Source organism: Hipposideros armiger, unplaced genomic scaffold, assembly GCF_001890085.2.
Source record: "Hipposideros armiger isolate ML-2016 unplaced genomic scaffold, ASM189008v1 scaffold_54, whole genome shotgun sequence".
Taxonomy (NCBI): domain Eukaryota; kingdom Metazoa; phylum Chordata; class Mammalia; order Chiroptera; family Hipposideridae; genus Hipposideros; species Hipposideros armiger.
The window spans coordinates 1,270,241-1,288,887 of NW_017731404.1; the positions used below are offsets into that span (position 1 = coordinate 1,270,241).

An 18,647-nucleotide genomic window follows, 5' to 3' on the forward strand; every position below is an offset into this window, starting at 1 on the left:
TTCCTTTTTCTTAAAACACCTAATACTATAGGCTTCAAGGACTTGTAGGAAGTGGGAGATATGATTTGTGTATCACGTGGCAGGTGCTTTTCTGCTCTATTCATGTCGGGGCGCTTTGCCCCTTTGTCCCTTTCCAGGCATCATGGCCATCCTGTTCTCGGGCATCGTGATGTCCCACTACACGCACCATAACCTGTCCCCCGTCACCCAGATCCTCATGCAGCAAACCCTCCGGACCGTGGCCTTCCTGTGCGGTGAGTTGTGCCTCGGTGTGGTCCGTGCAGGCCTACACGGGGCTGATCACTCTTTTTACCCTGTTTGGGGAGGTCGAGTTTCCCTGACCGAAGAGGCAGCAGAATTCCTCAGAGCCAGACACGGCGCTCCCTCATCTTTTGTTTATTACTCTGGCTTTCCAATTCCATAACGTAAACCTCATACCTAACAAATGGAACGTTTGATGCCTACAATTTTATTATAAAACAAAAAACAATGAGAACTACTAATTTATGAACATTTGAGACCCATGCATTTTAAGGTGTTAAAGGGACATTTCCAAATTAAGAAAAGAAACAAAATGACTCCATAGTCAAAAAAGAGTTCGGGAAATCCTGGGTAAATAAAGCTTAACAGGTTTCTAAACTGCAAGACTTTTCAGCTAATGTGCACTGGGAATTTCTGAGAGGGGAATATAGTTATAGAATTTCCCAAACTTGTCCACAGGACCCTCTGTTCACAAAGTAGCTTTGTTCACATCACTTGGGGCGGTTCTGCATTAGCGGTGTTGTTGTTGGACTGGGGTACACCAGGACGACTGCTTCTTTTAAGCAGTTTCAGTTTGAGCCCTTGTTCCGCCCACGCTCGGATGTATTCACGTACTTCCTCGCTAGCTCATCCCTGGGAGCGAAGGAGCCACCCTCACGCTGTCCCTTTGCGCAAGTGGCTGTGCCCGTGCCGTCATCTTCAGGCATCTCCCCTGGCATTTCCGTGGGGCTTGTCTCATTTTAAAGCACGATTTCCCCACTGTCACGTGCTAGGAGGCAAAGGCAGGCTGTGAGGAGACGTCACTCCTCGGATAAAGCAGGCTGGGGTGCCGCGACGCCAAATGCCTCGCCCGCAGTCTCGTGGCTCAGAAGTGAGTCTGGGAGCCAGGCCTGTCTCCTTCTGGTCCAGGGGGTACTTTTTCCCACCACCCCTCTCCGAAAGTCATGGCTAAAGACTCTGACCCTGACTCTCACCATTAAATACATGTAAAGCAAAATATCCATCACACTCTAGTTTGTACCCATCAAATTGGTAAATCTTAAGTCTGACATTACCCAACTTGTGGCACGGGTGTATGGAAAACAGGCCCTGTTGATGGGCGTGTACGTCGATGCCATCTTTTGTGGAGAGACGTTTGCAGCACCTGTCTGAATTTTAAAAGCACGTGCTCTTTGACCCACAATTCTACCATCAGGAATTTTGCCTGTGTGCTGGGGTGTTTGTTCCAGTTTGCAGTGTTGGAAATAGAAACAAATAACCATCGACAGAGGAGTCATTAAATTAACCATGACATACCCATATACTGGAGTTTATGCTGCCAGAGAATGCATAACATAAGTTTGAATGTGTCTGAATAAGTTGATTTGGAAAGATCACAAAAATATTTATTGGGTCAGAAAAAAATTCAAGGAGAGGGCTGAGTCTACTGTCCAGCTTGTGGACTGGCTTTTAAAGGATATATATATATATAAACATTTGAAGAAAAAACGTTGCTGAAATGTTTTAACACAGCCTCACTGTTTTATGGTGTTCAGCTATTTTAAAATACAGTCTTTGTCCCCCTGGTTAGCAGGCGATTCAGGGGGGGGAGGTGTCACAGTGTAAGCAGGGAGCCTAGTGCTAGAAACGTATAAGGTGCTTTTCCTTGGGCTACACAAGCGATTGCTTGTACAGTGAGTGCAAATGTTGGACCCTCTGACTTGTGGAGTGGAGCCAAAAGTTGAAACTGTATCTCTTCCTGCAAATCCTGCAGGGTGTAAGCCGTCTTCAAAACCTGTGGCGGCATTTAATACAGGGAAGTCAATCATTTGTCTTTGTCCACCAAAGGAAGTTAACAAAGAGCCCTTTCACACGACTCATGTGGCGTCTGCACTCATTTGCTCTGAATTTTTGCCACTTTGCCACAGTGGGGATCCTTGCTAATCACAGTATTCAGCAAATGGACTGATTCATATATTTATCATCTTCCCTGGGTGGGAGAGTATTTACTTGCATGAGTATTTGACAGTTGACTCATTAAATTCGGAGATTCTGAATAGCAAGCATATGTTGCTTGTGTGATGGAAAAGAATAAGAGAATCAAAGTACAAGTTTCACCCAGGTGTGAGCTGTAGAACTTTCCAAAAAATAAGCAAAATGTTATATTGGATTCTAATTTGTTTGTGAATGTTTGCTTGCTTAACATTTTAATACTGTATTGGAAGAAAATCGTTGGGGCTGAATAATTCATTCTTTGGTTTGTTTCAGAAACATGTGTGTTTGCATTTCTTGGCCTGTCCATTTTTAGTTTCCCTCACAAGTTTGAAATTTCCTTTGTCATCTGGTGCATAGTAAGTATTTTCCTTGTTTTTTATTTAATTACTTATTTGTAGCTCAATAGCCACAGGTTCTGGATTCATTTATGTAACTGTTAACTTTTTCAGAGTCAACAGCTACATAGACACTCTTCTGTTTAATGTTTCTTTTGTTAAAAAAAAAATCACAAACATACAATAAAGGGAAAAGGGATGGAATTAAGTAAATGCATATCCCTGGAAAAGGTTTTTTGCTTCTTTTTAATCTTAAATGGCCTTGAATGTTATGGTCTTCTTTTAAAAGTACAAGTTTTTTTTCCATTAGGTGGTAAAAGCAGATTTCAGGTAATTGAGCATAACCATGTAAAAACATTATGCATGGAAAAAAGAAAATATGTAAAGAAAACACAGCTAAATGTTGCTGGTGCCTGTAGAACTGGAGATGATTTCTTTTCTGTTTTCTGGATAATTTGTAAGGCATCTACTTAAGTCTTCCTGCTGTTTGTTTCAGATGGGTCCGTTCATAAGCACGGCCCTGTACACTTGTTTAAAATACAGGTGACCAGGCCCTTAGCTCCCCTAGAGATTGATCCAGGGGAGTCATCCCAGGTGATTCTTACCATCAAGAAGGTTTGGGAAACTGTTTGAACTGGACTGGTGGTGGCAGTAGGAGACAAATTAAAATATACATACCTCTAAAAAAGGAAAATAGAAGTTTAATCATTTGCAGTAGAATCAAATCCTCTTGGGGAATGGGGGGCGGGGCGCGGGAAAGAAATGTTTATTATTTAAAAGAAAAGTCCAGCTCCCTCAGACACCAGATCAAAGTGACAGTTTGGGCATTGAGCCTGGTGTTCCTCCCTGTGTCCCTGTTCCCACTGTGAGAGCTCAGCTCCCATAGGCCTTTCTACTGGCTCACACTCCAATCCTTAATTTGATCTTTTTGTCCTTTTAGACTTTAAGACACTTAAGAAGTACACCTTATTGTTGAGATCATAATTCGTCTTAATTGTTATTACCTACTCCACTTAATAAAACACAGCTATCAAGTGAGAGGCAAACTTTTTTTTTTTAGCAGTGCAAACCAGTGAGGCCTGCCTGTTTGGCATATGGGGAAACTGAGGCACCGAAAAGCTAAGGAGCCCTAAGGAAAAAGATGTTTTCCCTTGCAGTCTTGGTGCTTCTACCTCTCAGTTGGCAAGAGCACGTTGCTTTTGCCACTACTATGTGTCTTCTAAACTCAGGTTTCAGGACAAGAGGACAGCAGTGAGTCTTTTCAGAAAGTACAATAATCTTTAGTGTGGTCGCTGGGTACAGGGGCCACATTTGGTCACACCTGAAACGCAAGTGTAGGAATGAAGGTTGGATTCGGTGGGTGAAACAGGGAGGTGACTGTCTCGGCCATGGGCTGGGAAGATGAGACGACGGCCTGGAGAGGTGCCTCGGTTTCCCCTGAGCACACAGGCTGGCCCTGCTGCTCCTGGGGGCAGCCTGTGGTCTTCGGATGCATTACCTTAGACGGGCTCGGTGGTCAAGGGCATGGTCCCTGGGGACTGAGCCAGGCTTGAGACTTGGCTCCACCCCTTCCTGCCTGGGTCAGCTTCGACCAGTTACTTAACCTCTATGTCTCCGTTTCCTTGTCTCTAAAATGGAGACAGGAATACCTACTTCATCAGACTTTCACAGGGCTCTAATTTGAACAAGATAAGGCATATGAAATGCTTAGCACATTGTCTGGCATATAAATGTTAGATGACTGGGAGCCATTTTTAACTTGGCTGTCCGAGGCACAACGTGCAGAGCACACTCAGCTTGTGTTGGTACAAAGGATGAACTTAGAGCCTGCAAAACGTACAGTGTGTGTATATTAACCTTTTCAAGTTAGTTACGGTGAGAATCGAGATAAAAAGAAAGTAAGTTAAAAAGTAGCTCTAAGTACCCACTTAGATAAGATTTAAACTTTGCATAAAGCGGTATTCTGTTAAGGCCGGCATGTATTTGGAGATGGTTAGGAACCAAAAGCCACGCACGGCAAGCTCCTGGCTAGGCAGATGCGTGCGACCTCCTTTTCGGGCCCACCTTCACATTCCTTTCCCTCGGGGAGCAGCATTCCCGTGAATGGGCCGGCCCTCCCCAGTCTTCCCTCCTTTGCCTGAGAAGTGGGGCCCCCACAGGAGAGGCAGGAACCTGTCTGTCCCTCCAGGGCTGTCGGAACAATCAGCACGGGCCTGTCCCATTGCGGGGCACCTTGGGAGGAGTTCAGGGCCCTTCAGTTAATCCCTGGGAACTTGTGCACGGCCTCTTGGCATTCAGCTTGTGCTGCTGTCATTACCAAAGCCATTGTTGTTGGTACCTTGTTGATCCTGTCTTTCTGACTACTGAGACATACGGTACAAAGCTTTATCCTTTCCCAGACACACAGAAAGCAGGCAATGAGGGCACACACCCCAGCCAGGTTTCCGAGTAGCGTTGTGTTCTTCACGCCCTTTAGAACCGAGGGGAATGCTGCGGGTATAGTGAGTGCGGTACAAGGCCTGTGTGAGCTTCCACAAACTCCAACTGGAGGAACCGGAGCTTTCCCTCTAAGACTTGGTTTCTTGCCGTTAACAGGTGCTTGTCCTGTTTGGCAGAGCGGTGAACATTTTCCCTCTTTCCTACCTCCTGAATTTCTTCCGAGATCATAAAATCACACCGAAGATGATGTTCATCATGTGGTTTAGTGGTAAGTTCAGCCTTGAATAAAGGGTCAAGGGAAGATGCCTCATACAAAGGCACCACACACACGCAGAGGGCATGTGGCTAGCGCCCTGGAAAACGAGCGTGCCCCATCAGCCAAAAAGAACACAGGCCCCATCTGACGGGCACCACTGTAATCCAGGCCCTGGGCGAGGCCCTAACAGACAGCCCCCCTCGCCACAGCGCTGTGAAGTAGGCCGTGCGCGTGTGCTCTACAGATGGGGACACTCAGGCTCTAGGGCTAAGTGCTCATGTGGGATCACGTGACCACAGGAGGCCAAGCCAGGAGTTGCCCTCCTTCCATCCCCTCTGCTCCTGACAAGACAGGGCAGCCCAGGGGCAAGGTGTCCAAGGTGCAGCTCTCACCTGTGTGCTTTCTAAGCTGGTGTAATAGGGACTCAAAATAAAGGTTAAAGTTTAAACGTCTTTGTACTACAGGCTAGATTTGGATACTTATTGTCATTCACTCACTGAGTTCTGATAGTTTATTTGACTATTTCAGTTGCTGTTTAATCACCTTCCTTTACTTTTTTTTTTTTTTTTAAGATTTTACTGGGGAATCAGGGGAGGGGAACAGACAAGTTGCTATCTTTTTATTTTTCAGTCTAGTTGTGGAGGATGTTGCTTCACTGGCCCATGTTGGTGTTATCACTGCGCTCTTCCCGGGTGAGGCAGTCGCTCACCGGCCATTGGACAGCTGCTCACGGCAGCCCAGCTCCAGGTCGAGCTTTTGTTCACCATCTTAGCTGTAGAGGGTGCAGCGTCACTGGCCCTCATGTGGGATCTGAACCAGGGTCCTGCTGCTCAGAGCTGGCGTCCCAAGCCAACTCCTAACCAATGCGCCACTTGGCCGGCCCCATCTTCCTCTACTTTTTAAAGAATGGAAATGGTTTCATTCATCTTTGGCTCCTAAAGAACTGGATCCTTAGGCATCTTTAGATCTATTTTTGAGCAATACATCCAGTTTTTTCTGCTTTCTTATTTAAGTATTATAATTAAAATATTTCTGTGTGGGTTGGACTTTAGCAGCATGCTTTATAAGCTGTTTTCTATCCAATAGCATATCTGTAAATTTCTCAGATTTCTTTTTCCCAAGGCCTTGTCTGAAATATATACCTATGTGTGTGTGTGTGTGTGTGTGTGAGATATATATGTATGTATATATGTATGGATGTATGTATAGTGACAGAAACTTTTTTTCTTAATCTCTTTTTCCAGCGAGGAAAAAAATTGTAAAGTAGTTGATCCAATGTCTTGAAAATCTCAAAGAAAATCTAAGAAATGCATCAGCTATTTTATACAGCTGTGTGAGATGTTTGGGGGTGGGGCATGATAAGAAACCTCTATGAGGAAGTGGGAGGGGCAGAGAGTGTTGGGGGAGTGAACTTCCCACAGTGAGGGCTGCTGTGTTCTCGCCCAGCCCACCCCAAGCCCTCTGTCCACTGATTCCCACCCTCGCTTTGCTGGGTCTTCAACCTCTGTCTCTGTTGGCTCCTCCCATCATTTAAAGATTCTCCTCTTTCCCAGTAAAAAACCACCAATTTCAACCAAAGTCCTCCCCCCACATCCTCTCCGTCTGCTTCCCCATCTCTTCCCGTCACGGCCAGACCTCTTTGAGTGGGCTGTCCTTGCCCATGTTCGCCACTTCCTCACCTCCTGTCAAGGGGGCTGGACTTGGCCTTGTCGAGGTCCCCAGTGACCTCCTGCAGCCAGACCTGGTGGGCGCTGGCGGGGACTTGTCCCCCCACCTCCTCAGCTTTGGGCTCCTTCCTCTCACCGACCTGCCTTCTGACTGAGACCGTCTTCCCCAATTCCTGGACCTCCGAGTCATGCTCCTGGTTTCCCTCCTTTCCCTTTGGGGTCTCCTCAGGCTGCTGTCCAGCTCCCCGTCCTCCTTTACTGACCCGTAAATATTGACTTCCTCGGCCCAGACCCACTTCTGCTCTTGTTTTCTCACAAGCTCAGCCATCCTGTGGCCTCGCTCCCATCTAGTCCCCGAAGCTGTTCCTCTGACCCAGGCCTTTTCTCTGAGATCCACACTCCTGTGTCTAAATCCTCCTTAGAGGTCGTGGAGACATTGCAGTCTCATCGTCTAGGACTGAACTTATCTTCCTGCCCACGCTGCTGCTTTGCCAGCCTGTGTGTGAGTTAGCACAGAGGTATGGCTAACTCTTACTGTTTGCTGAGTGCACACGCTGTTCTGTGCCAAAGCATTTCATCCCTGGGCCACCAACATGGCAGGGCCTGTTTCTAGTCCCTGGTGACAGGTTGAGAGGTTGAGTCACTCACCCCAGCCTGGGAGGCCCAGAGGAATGCAGGGGGCCAGGAGGTGAACCCAGGGGCCAGACTGCGGGGCCCATGCCCAGACCATTGCACAGCACAGCCTCCTAGGACACTCCCTGCCCTCCCCTCTTCCTACTGGCCCCTGTGACCTATTGCTGCCACTCCCCCGTCTATCTTAACTCTATCCTCTGCCTTCCTCCCCACTGGGTCCCCATCTTGGGTCTGGACTGCTGAGAAGCTGGACCCCCATCATGCTGTGAGGTTTCCACCCCATGTCTGGCTCATTCCTGTCCCCATAGGCCTTGCTCCGCATTTCCTTCTTCCTGCACTTATCCCCCACACATCCTTCTTGTTTGGTGTCCCCTCCCTACGGCTCTGGAAGCTCCTGGTCCCCACTATGTGGCACCAGGCAAACCAGGAAGTTTCTTAGAAAGAAAGTGCTATTTCCAGCTCAGCCATGACCCTCAGTACAGCCTCACAAGGGACCAAGACAGGAAGTAAGAGAGAGGCCAGGACGCCATTCCCGGCTGCCTCTGGCCACCACCAGAGCAGCCCTGAGCCTGTCAGCGCTGCCAGGAGCTATGCAGGGCGGGGCACCGGACACACTGCATTCTGTGCTGTGGCCTGTAGAACTGTGTGGCCCTGGGAATACACTTCATTCTCTCAGTCTCGGTTCCTCATCTGTATATTGTGGAGAATGACAGGACCTGCTTTACAGAGTTTCCTGTGAGACCAAATGAGATTGTGCACGCAGAGGACTAGCACAGGCCTGGCTCAGGCACAGGGGGAGCCCAGCCTGCACTAGCCGTCATATTTCTAAAATGTGAGCGTTGGGCTTGACAAATCCTCGCATGTGCGTACACATACACACGTGTACACACACACACACACATGCACACGCATGCACACGGTGCTGCTTCTGAGCCTGGACAGGTCACCCCATTTGATCCGCCGAACCACCCTGTGAAGTGAGAATGGAGGGGAGCTTCTCTGCAGCCTGCTTTTCTCATACCTCAGGGCCTCACGCTCTCCAGTGGGGTCTAAGAGTGTTCGATTAGCCATGATGCCAGGCCGTCCCCAGGTCCCCAGAGAACCGGTCTGTGAGGCCACTGCCCCTCCCCGCTCTGTCCATGTCTCCTCTCAATCCCTTCACTGCCCCTGCAGGCCTGCGGGGCGCCATCCCCTACGCCCTGAGCCTGCACCTGGACCTGGAGCCCATGGAGAAGCGGCAGCTCATCGGCACCACCACCATCATCATCGTGCTCTTCACCATCCTGCTGCTGGGCGGCAGCACCATGCCCCTCATCCGCCTCATGGACATCGAGGACGCCAAGGCGCGGCGCCGGAACAAGAAGGACGTCAACCTCAGCAAGACGGAGAAGATGGTCAGTGCCCGCGGGCCCTGGGCGGGCCGGGGGGTTGTTCCCACTGCCTGCCTGGAAACGGGGAAGTGAGACGCCATCCTCCGATCGCACGCACGCGCAGGTTGCCCAACCTGACAGGGAGGCTGAACCCGAGGTCTGAAGCATGGCTCGTTGGGGTGGGTTGTCTGCCAGTCTCGTGTCCTGGGGAAGCCATAGAAGCCATGGAAGGGGACCTGGAACCTGTGTGGAACTCTCCCAGCAATGCTGCTCCCCTGCCAGCAACCAACCACCCCGTCAGGGCCCAGGACTGGAAGATTTCAAAATGACATCACTCCCCAACCTTAACTGGAAGCCCCTCCTATTGGGGTCTGAGTGGGGGAAGGTGCTCATAGGGCTTTGAGGGCCATGAGGGCCACCAAGGACAGATGAGGGCATGGCCCAGCTGCAGTGAGCCTGCGGCCCCCATCGCTCTGCCCCCGCTAAGCCACCCTCCTGCCCCAGCAGTTGCCCCTCCCAGGCCAGCCGTGGCCATGCCTTCCCTGCCCTGTGTCCTCCCTCAGGCCCCATGTGCCGAGCCAGACTCTGACAGGAGCAGAGGCCGCCCTGGAGTCTCAGCCCGCCTTCCTGCACCCACCCCCCCACACACACATTTCCAGAAATGCATATTTCTCTAGTTCCCTATTCGAGACCGTCAGTAACTTTAATCAGTCATGGAAATCTTCAACCAGGAGACAGGGAAAGGGGTCGTGCCCACTTCTCACACTGGAAAGTCCAGGTCTGGGCAGATCGTCACCCACCTGGAAGGAGACCTTCAGACGACCTCAGGCTGGGCTGGTTCAACTTTCCTCTCTCAGGCAGCCCTTCTCCCCACCCCCCACCCCCCCACCAGCTTTCTTATCTGTTTTAAAGAAAGCTCTAGTATAGGTTCTCGAACCTTTTAGTGGGTGTCAGAATCGCTGAAGGGCTCCAGGGTCCTACAGATCTGGGGTGGGGCTAGAATTTGCATTTCTAAGTTGCTAGGTGCTCATCCTGCAGCCACACTTGGTGATCCAACCACACTGGGCTCTAGTAGAACCAAGATGTTTGCTCGAAGGAAGACCAGTCGCTATTTAGGGAATGTTTGCTGTGACACGCTGTGTTTACGCCCTCCTTAGATTGTCTCAGGTCTCCCTGATAACCTGCAGGAAGCAGAGGCTTTCGTTATCCCCATTTTGCAGATGAGAGCACTGAGGCATAGAAAAGCCAAACCACACAGCTGAGGTCACACAGACTTCAGAGCCTGCGCTCTTAACCGCTGCAGTCTCCATCAATGGTCCCCAAGGTGGGGCTTCTGGACCAGCGGTATCACAGGAACTTGTTAGAAATGCACGTTATTGGGCCCCATCCCAGACCTCCTGAATCAGGAACTCTGCGTTTGGGCCCAGCATTTTGTGGATTCACAAGCCCTCCAAACCTGCACCGCCTGCAGGGGCTCCCGGGTGCAGGTTGCAGGGGCTCATTTAGCAGAGCAGCAAAGGCTGCATTCAAATCCCATATGGTCCTCCCTGCAGAGGCCTGGAGCTGGGCTGGGCAGATCCAGTGAACCTGAGACCTGCTTGCCGTCCAGACCTGCCCTGCCATGTGCAGTCGTTGTCATCATTCCTTTGGGGTTCCCACTGGGATTGTGTCCATGTGTCTGTCTCTACCCCTCCCCGTCCACATCACTGGCACTGACCTGCACTGAAATGCAGGCAAAAAAAAACAACAAAAGGAGCCTCTTTGTTCAGCTTGCTGATAATGAGATGGCCTGGAACCGAAGTTCCCAATCCTTCGCCACATTCAAGTCTGGAAGCTTACAAAGCAAGAGCCAGCCCCAGGCCAGAACTTCTGATTTACTCCTGGGTATTATTCCATCATGTTTTTACAAACCTCTCCACCTCCTTATGGGCTCCCAGGAAGCCCTCTGCTACCACAGACACACTGCCCGAGTCTGACTGCAGCTAGGATGGGGGACACTGGTGGCCAGGGGCGAAGGGCTGCTATGTAGGCTGGGTGGAGTGGACGCTTCCAGAAGCTCCCAGCCCAGCACACAGACGACCCTCCAGCTGCCTTCCTTCCCCCGCAGGGCAACACCGTGGAGTCGGAGCACTTGTCGGAGCTCACTGAGGAGGAGTACGAAGCCCACTACATCAGGCGGCAGGACCTCAAAGGCTTCCTGTGGCTGGACGCCAAGTACCTGAACCCCTTTTTCACACGGCGGCTGACCCAGGAGGTGGGACACAGGCCCGTGCCCTACGGCCAGGGGTCCCTTGCCTTCTTCCCTCAGGGCCTGCAGCAGCCAAGAGCGGGATGGGCACAGGGCAGGGCCATGTGCTGTGTGGGGGAGGGGCAGCCGTGCCGCCTCCTCCCGCAGGCTCCCTCCTGCCCAGGCCCACAGGCTGGCATCTGCTGTTTTTCCTTTGCTGCCAGATTTAGTGCTGGTTTAATAATAGACTTGTTAACACAGTTTGCTTTTCCTGAATGATAGACTCGGAACACTGATCAGCTACTGAATCTGAGCTGAGGAATCTCAGACATGCCAGGGCCTCAGGCAGTGGTGCAAAGGCTCAGGCTCTTGTGCGTCCCTCCAGGCACTGCTGGCTTCTGGGGGACAGTGAGTGAGGCACTCTCATGGGGACCAGCTTGGTCCCGCTTTGCTGAAGTCCTCCTGCCCCATGCAGGCCTTGGGGTGGGGGTGGGCTCTGCCGGCAACTCCGGCCCCCCGTGCTTCGGAGCCTGTGCCCTCCTTAGGCAGTCACCATGCTGTCAGTGTGCGAGCTCTTACTATGAGCCGGACGCTGCGCCAAATGGTTTCCATCACTGCTGCGGTTCAATTTCCCAACAACCCTTGCAGTAGATGCAGCTGGTGTCTCATTTGACAGCTGGGGAGGCTGAAGTAGCATCCTGCTTCCTCCCCGTTTCTGAGTGACACCTCCTGTTACCCCCACCCGCACAAAAAAGAGGCCCAGCCCAGTCAGTCATTTACCCCCTTAAAATTGCCTGTGGCCATGCCGCCTGCCTCCCATCCCCCCCAAGGTACAAAGCTGCTTCCGCCCTCCTCACCCTCACCCTGCCCCTGACCCACTGACAAGGGCGTGGTTGTGTCTTTGTCCCAGGACCTCCACCACGGACGCATCCAGATGAAAACGCTCACCAACAAGTGGTACGAGGAGGTGCGCCAGGGCCCCTCCGGCTCCGAGGATGATGAGCAGGAGCTGCTGTGACCCCGCAGGGCACGGCCATCGGCCTCCCCAGGGCTCCTAGGACAGACCCTGGGAAGGGCCCCCGGGGGCCTGTGCATTTGGCTGCTCTTCAGGGGAGAAGAAAGCAGCGCGAAGCCAAGGCAGTCTTCTGAGCCCGGAACTTCCAGGCCGTAGGAGCCAGCTGGCTTCTGAAACACGTTGCTCCCCACGCCTCCGTGGCCAGACCTCCGCAGATTGGAGGGACCACCTGTCCAGGTAAACGTTTCCTTTTGCTTTTGCAACCAAGGCAGCCACCCGTGCAGCCGAGGCGCCTGAGAGGAGAAAGCCTGCTGTGGATGCTGCCGTGACTGGGTGTCCTCGGGGGAGCGCTGGCGTGCAGTTTCTGCCATTCCCAGCCACTGCCTTCATCGCGACGCACCGAGAGGCCGGGCCCTTCCCTGCTGGAATGGGCGTCTGCCATTTTCCGTATCATCATCAAGGTGCCTCGGGCCTCAGCAGCAGCTATTCTGACCTGAGTGGCAGGCCCAGAAATCTTGAAAAGCTCCCTCTGTCCCTCTTCATGATGTTGCTTGCACACCCTACGAAAAACTGAGTGACTGTTCTCTTCTTTACCTCTGATTGGCACCTCGCAGGCTGTCTCCCTGGGTGGCAGGCAGCTACTGCCCTTCTCTGGGAATACTGTGAATGTTTACACTGGTACTGACACGCGGGCAAAGGCCCTTCTTCCAAACCCCAATGGAAGCTGCATCCCTGGGTCTCTTGGAGCAAGTGAGCCTATTCTGTGGGGTCAGAGCGCCCTCTGGAGGGAAAAGCTAGAGGTGCAGGGCTCACGCGGCCCAGCCACTGCTGTCTGAATTCGGTTTAAATTCATGCACTTTAACAAAGTGGGGAGATCCTAGCAGTCGCCTCCCTTATCTTGATTCCAGACTCTCTGTCCTTGTTTGTGCAGAGGCCCCTTTTCCTGGGTCCTCGGGGTCTGCCCACCACATACCTGCTGCCACCTTCACTGCTTATCAGCATTTCCTCTTTCCCAGTCCTCTACTGTTTTGGATCCCATTTGTCCCCCATGCCAGGGTCCCAGGTCACCCAAACACTAAGGCAGGGGGCTAGAGACTGCCCCCCTCCCCAAGACACACTCTCTCTCTTTCTCTCTCTCTCCCCCCATCTCCCTGCCCCTTCCCTGTGGGCCCAGCCCCTGGGCCATCTCAGGCTGAGGAGCTGCCAATCATGTCCAGATGTAAGGAGTTACTGACTCAACATCCACTCCCCACATTTAACAAGCCTCGGACTTGCTCGCCTTTGCACATCTACAGCTGTTGGCAGTTCCCACAGGTGGCTCAGGGTTCCAGCTGGAGCTGGGACCCTGCACTCCCTGGGTGGTTTCTTTCATCATGTGCATGTTCTTGGTTCTCTGGGGACCCACTGGGCCAGCAGGGACCCTGGGCTGGCAGCAAGCACGAGTCCATCTCGTCTGCCTAGGGCAGCGTGGCTCTGGGTGTCGGGAAGGACTGACCTCGGAACCCTCCAGGCCTCTGCTCAGCCCGCGCTTTCTTTTGTATGCATCAAAGTACATTTGTACTTGATAGAACTAGAATAGGATCATTTTTCTTTCTGTAATTTCCCACTCTGACCCCAAAATTTGAACCAAGCAGGATTCTTTCACCCCACCTGATATCCCACTGCATGCATAATTCGGGTGTCTGTCATTTCCTATTTCCTTTTTGTGGAAAAGTAAGAGGTCAAAGGGGGCGGGACCTTTGTCCACACAAAGGGGGCGGGGGCAGAGAACTGAGGCCAGATGGCTCTCTCATTCCTCAACTCACAAGTAATTTACTTTCTCTCCTAAACTTCAGGGTCTGATCCCAGAGGTGGAAGTTGCATTGCAAACTCAATAGCTTGCCAGAAAAAAAAATTGGGGGCTGTGAGTTCATAGAGTAAGCAATAAAAACAGGATCTTCTCGATTCAGACTGCCCCTTGTCACCAGGTCCCTCCTGGCCTCCCACTTTCGGCTGAGACTGAAAATGACACTGCAGTAGAGAAGCAGTGGAGGGCCTACTTACTATTATAGAAGTTCCCCAAGGCTTGGCTGTGGGGGCTGGGGACACCTTTCCTGGCAGGTACCAGCACCTGCTGGATCTCCCCTGAGCCTCTCCTGCCCCCTGCTGGCTGAGTGAGGGTTTAGCCTGGGAGAGCATCCCCTCAGAAGTCGGTCTGTCACCACTGGCACAGGCAAACGCCCATACAGATATATTTTTCTGGTGGATTTTTTCAAATGTATTTGCCTGAGAATCAAAAATTGCTGCTGTCTACCTTTACCATACCTAATAATTCTATTATTTCGGGCAATAAATGTCTAGATTTTTTTAAATCCAGCATAACTGTAACTGCTTACCTATTGATCTTTTAGGTCTAGGCCACAGGACAGGAGAGCTGTAGCAAGTAGAGAAGGTTCTTTAGAGGTGAAGTGTGCAGTCAGTGAGTGCCTCCTCTGGGAAGCTGCCCGCTTAGCCAGGGAACTCGGAAGACATGCCTGTCCTGGGGAGCCGGGCTGCAGCAAGCCCACACTCCAAGACTCCTGTAGCCCTACACAGTAGGCCCTACGATTTTGAACTTAGAATAAATCTCATGCTTCCTGCAGCCCTCTCATAGGATCCCTGGGAACAAACATCCCCTGAGGCTTGGGGTGGGAGGCCTTACAGGGCAAGAAGCTGGCTTTTCCTAGGTCCCCAGAGATCAGGTTTGGGCTGGCCTGGGCCTGGGCCAGGCAGAAGGTGGCTCAGTTCCCTAGTCGAGAACTCCACACTCAGCCCAGGGGCAGAACCGAACCCCTCCCACCCCCAGGCCAGCCACCTCTTCACAGTGGGAATGCGGACCCGGCCCTGGCGGTAATGAGGCCAAGGGCAGCCCAAGGACCCCACGTCAGCCCCGGGAGGCCCTGATTTGCCCGCTGATTCCTTTGTAGGCAGTGGAATGCAGAAACGCTGGTGAGTGGGCATCCTTCTCACGTCAACGGTGCCATCAGCGAGCAGCTCCATGAGGTCTCAGTTCCACGTTCCCACAGGGGCCCTCCCACTTGGCACAGTCCTCAGCGGGGTGGCCACAGTCAGGATCCCACTTCTGAGGGTGGGGCAGGGTAGTGGCCGGCTTCTTAGCCAAGTCACAGCAGTCAGAGGCGCAGGCATGGCTTGGGGTGTGTGTGGCCTTAGGAGCGATGATCTGCCATTGATTAGAACTTTAACTGCAAAGAGAGGGGCCGCCCCTGGCTCCTTCCCCCACTCCCTCCGGAACGCAGGCAGGCGTGCTGCTCCTGCTGGCTGGTGAGGAGGAAACCTGATCAGAAACGTTGCTGATACAGCAGCCAGAATCATTAAGAAGCGGTTCTACCAGGAGCCCACTCTCCAAAGCCCCAGGCCATATGTTTGACATGAAACCACCACAGTCAAGGCTTAAAGGGAATTAGCAGCCACACTCCCTTCCGTTTAGGCCCCTGCCATTTCTCACACAGATGGAGTTAGATGTTCAGGGACTTGTACTGCCATTGGCCATATGACAAAAGAGGGGAGACTTTCTACCTTACCCTAGTCCACCCGTTCTCCCAGGCTGCTCACAGGAGCTGCCTGATGTCAGGCTGAGAGAGCTGAGTGCAGCCCGGGGACCCTGTAGCCCTGTGACTGGATGGGGATATACGGGGCCCCTGTGGGCCCGTCAGCCCCGGGGAAGAGCCCAGGAATAGCCTGTTAGCTGGGTCCTGGTGCTCACTTCTCACAGCCCCAGCCCTGCTCTGAGGAGCTGCGAGGTTCGTGCCTTCACCAAAGGCTTTAGTGTTTTCTCCAAATACAGCTTTGCAAAGCTCGATTCGTTCTCAAGGTGAATCAGAATCTTGTATTCTTGTAAGCAATTTTGTCAAAACGAAGCGTTTTTTTTAAAGTACTGCTTCTTTATTTATGGACCATTGGGAAGGCCAGGCTTGTTCTGTCCTCCCCCAAGTAAGTTGTGACTGGCATTTGGTAGGGCTTGCTTCCTAAGAAATGATTTGCTCTTCTTAATGGGGCTTCAGATTGTGCAGGGGAAGATGGGTCAGAGATGGGGGGACCTCTGGGGGCTTTAGCATCAGCCAGGTCCTGGGGACAGAAGGGACCAAGAGCCCTCTGCACACACAGGCAGGTTTCAGATGATGCCCTGATGCAAATGGGGAAGAAAACAGATCTTTGCTTACTGCAAAGGAGCCATAAGAATGTAGTTGGTTTGTATTGTGGCAAAGTGAGCCATACACTCCTACCTGCTGGCGGGAAGGCCAGCTGGTTCAAGCTTTTTGGAAGCCAACATGGGGACACCTATCAAAAGCCTGGAAATGGCCCATGTTTTGACACTGCAAGTCTCAAAAGAACAAAACGAATGTGCACAAAAATTTGGCTCCAAAAATAGTTATCTTGACAGTATCTGTAATGAGGAAAAATGGAAAATAACTTTTTTGCCCACCTAGAGGGGATTGGTGAGAAAAATAGTAATACAATGTTTACCAGCAATTAACGATTTAAGGAAGCGGGGATGAGCGTATCAGGCTAGCATCTTGCCACCTTCAGAGAGAAACAAAATTGTATCCTCCTTAAATGTTTGAGATTTCAAAATGACAAAAAGATGAATCAAAGGAGTAGAAATCTTGTTTTTTAAATACAGACACCACTCCTCAAACACCCACTAATCTCTAATGTAGCAGGCCTGCAGGCTGCCCATCCACCCACCATTTCTGCCCTGTGCCCTGGTGTCTTTGCTAAGAGAATCCACTTTTGTGTGTGTGATGGGCGACCATACGCATCAAAGGGAAAGGGGGCCCGTTCCCAGTGCGAGACGGTCCTGGTCGGTCATTCCACTCCCTTTGCCTGAGAATGGCTGACAAATGGGCCTCTGACCCAATTCTGGCAGGAGACTGGAACAACATCTCAGGGAATGTCTAGAACAGTTTCCTCGCTCTCAGAGAGACACTGAAGGAAGGGAAGCACCCCCCTTCCCACTGTCTGGCCTCTGCCTCCCATTATGTGAGGATGTACTCCCTGGACCTGCTGAAGCCATTTTGAGACGAGGGAAGACCTCACCACATGCTAAGGACAGAACAGAAGGGCAGAAGGCCCGTGAGTTTTTAATGACACAGTTGGGCCGATGAATTCATCAGTCCTGGAACTGACCCCCCTCCAGACCTCATTATGTGACACAGTACATGTTCTTACTGTTTATGCCACTTCTGATTGGGCTTTATGTTACAACAAAAATAATCCTGATACAACTTTGTGAAGTGTGAGACAAGCAGATTCCAAACCAACACATGCAGCATTAGCCTGTAAAAATTAAAGGTGTGTTTACATATAAGAAAAAATCTGGAAGGACAGCTGCCAAATGTTAACTGTGGTTCTGAGTGGAAGGATTATGGGTAACTTAAAAAATCTTGTTTGTATATATTTTTTATTTCTTTCATAAAGAACGTGTTGTCTCTTTTCAAAATGTGATTACAAATGAAACCAGAACTAGAGAAAGCAACACATTAACTGGGGAGATTTGATGTGCTATTAAGAGCACTAGGGAAACAGGAAGTCTCATCCTCCTCAGGTGAGAATCCAAACTGAAGGGATGACTTTGAAGAGCATCTGGCAATGCCGAGTGAAGGGAAAGATGGCTGCCACCCTTTGACCCAGCAATTCCTCTCCTGGGCTCATGCCCTAGAGAGCAAGCCTGCCAGCCCCAGCCTGCCTCCTGTTGTTGGACTACCAGAGCGCTAAGAATGGTTTGTCACACTTTCAAACGGTTGAAAAAACTCAAAAGAAGACTCATATTTCATGACATGTGAAAATTATATGAAATTCAAATTTCAATGTCCATAAATAAAGTTTTGAATTTTTAAATTAAAAAAGTATGGAAATTTGTTTTCTCTCTTGTTATATAAGTACCTCCTTTTTTTCAATTCGCTATCTAGCCATTTACAGAAAAAGTTTACCCACCCCTGGCCTGCCCTAGAGAAATTCTTACCCACTCATGCACCAGGCAGGAGACACCTACAAGATTCTTAGTAATGGCAAGATGTTGGAAACAAGCTAAATAAATGATTGTCACTAGACTGGATAAACCGTGGCCCAGTAATGAGGTGGAATACTATACAGCAGTGAGAATGGATGGACGAACGAATGAAACTGGAATGAATCTATCAATGCGGCTAAATCTCAGCTGTTGAGGGACGTGGAAGAGCGAGCTGCCGAAGAGTCCAGTGTAGGAAGTACATATAAACCATGCAGAGCAGTGGGCAACAGTGGTGCTTAGGGATGCAGATAAGTGGAATGAGTTTGTGAAGAAAGGCTGGAAAGGCCAACACCAGGACCACGGGCCCCTCTGGGGTAGGGAAGGGAAGGTGAGGAGCTGCATGTGGACACTCCACCCACCCTGGCTTCCCCAGTATCGCTGATTCATTTCCTAAGGGAGCAGCGGGCAACCAGGAGTTCAT

General features: G+C 51.0%; 1 protein-coding gene across 2 annotated transcripts in view; it reads left to right on the top strand.

Annotated features, from left to right (window-relative positions):
- Nucleotides 1-18,025, top strand: part of SLC9A8 (solute carrier family 9 member A8) — a 72,128-nt gene extending 54,103 nt beyond the window's left edge. For both annotated transcript variants that reach the window (XM_019640939.1, XM_019640937.1), the window contains 6 exons: nt 138-254; nt 2,509-2,591; nt 5,166-5,277; nt 8,739-8,959; nt 11,043-11,189; nt 12,073-18,025. In XM_019640939.1, the coding sequence (XP_019496484.1) occupies nt 138-254; nt 2,509-2,591; nt 5,166-5,277; nt 8,739-8,959; nt 11,043-11,189; nt 12,073-12,180 (788 nt within the window). In that variant the 3' untranslated portion in view covers nt 12,181-18,025. The remainder of the gene's footprint in view (nt 1-137; nt 255-2,508; nt 2,592-5,165; nt 5,278-8,738; nt 8,960-11,042; nt 11,190-12,072) is intronic.
- Nucleotides 18,026-18,647: the final 622 nt, after the last annotated feature.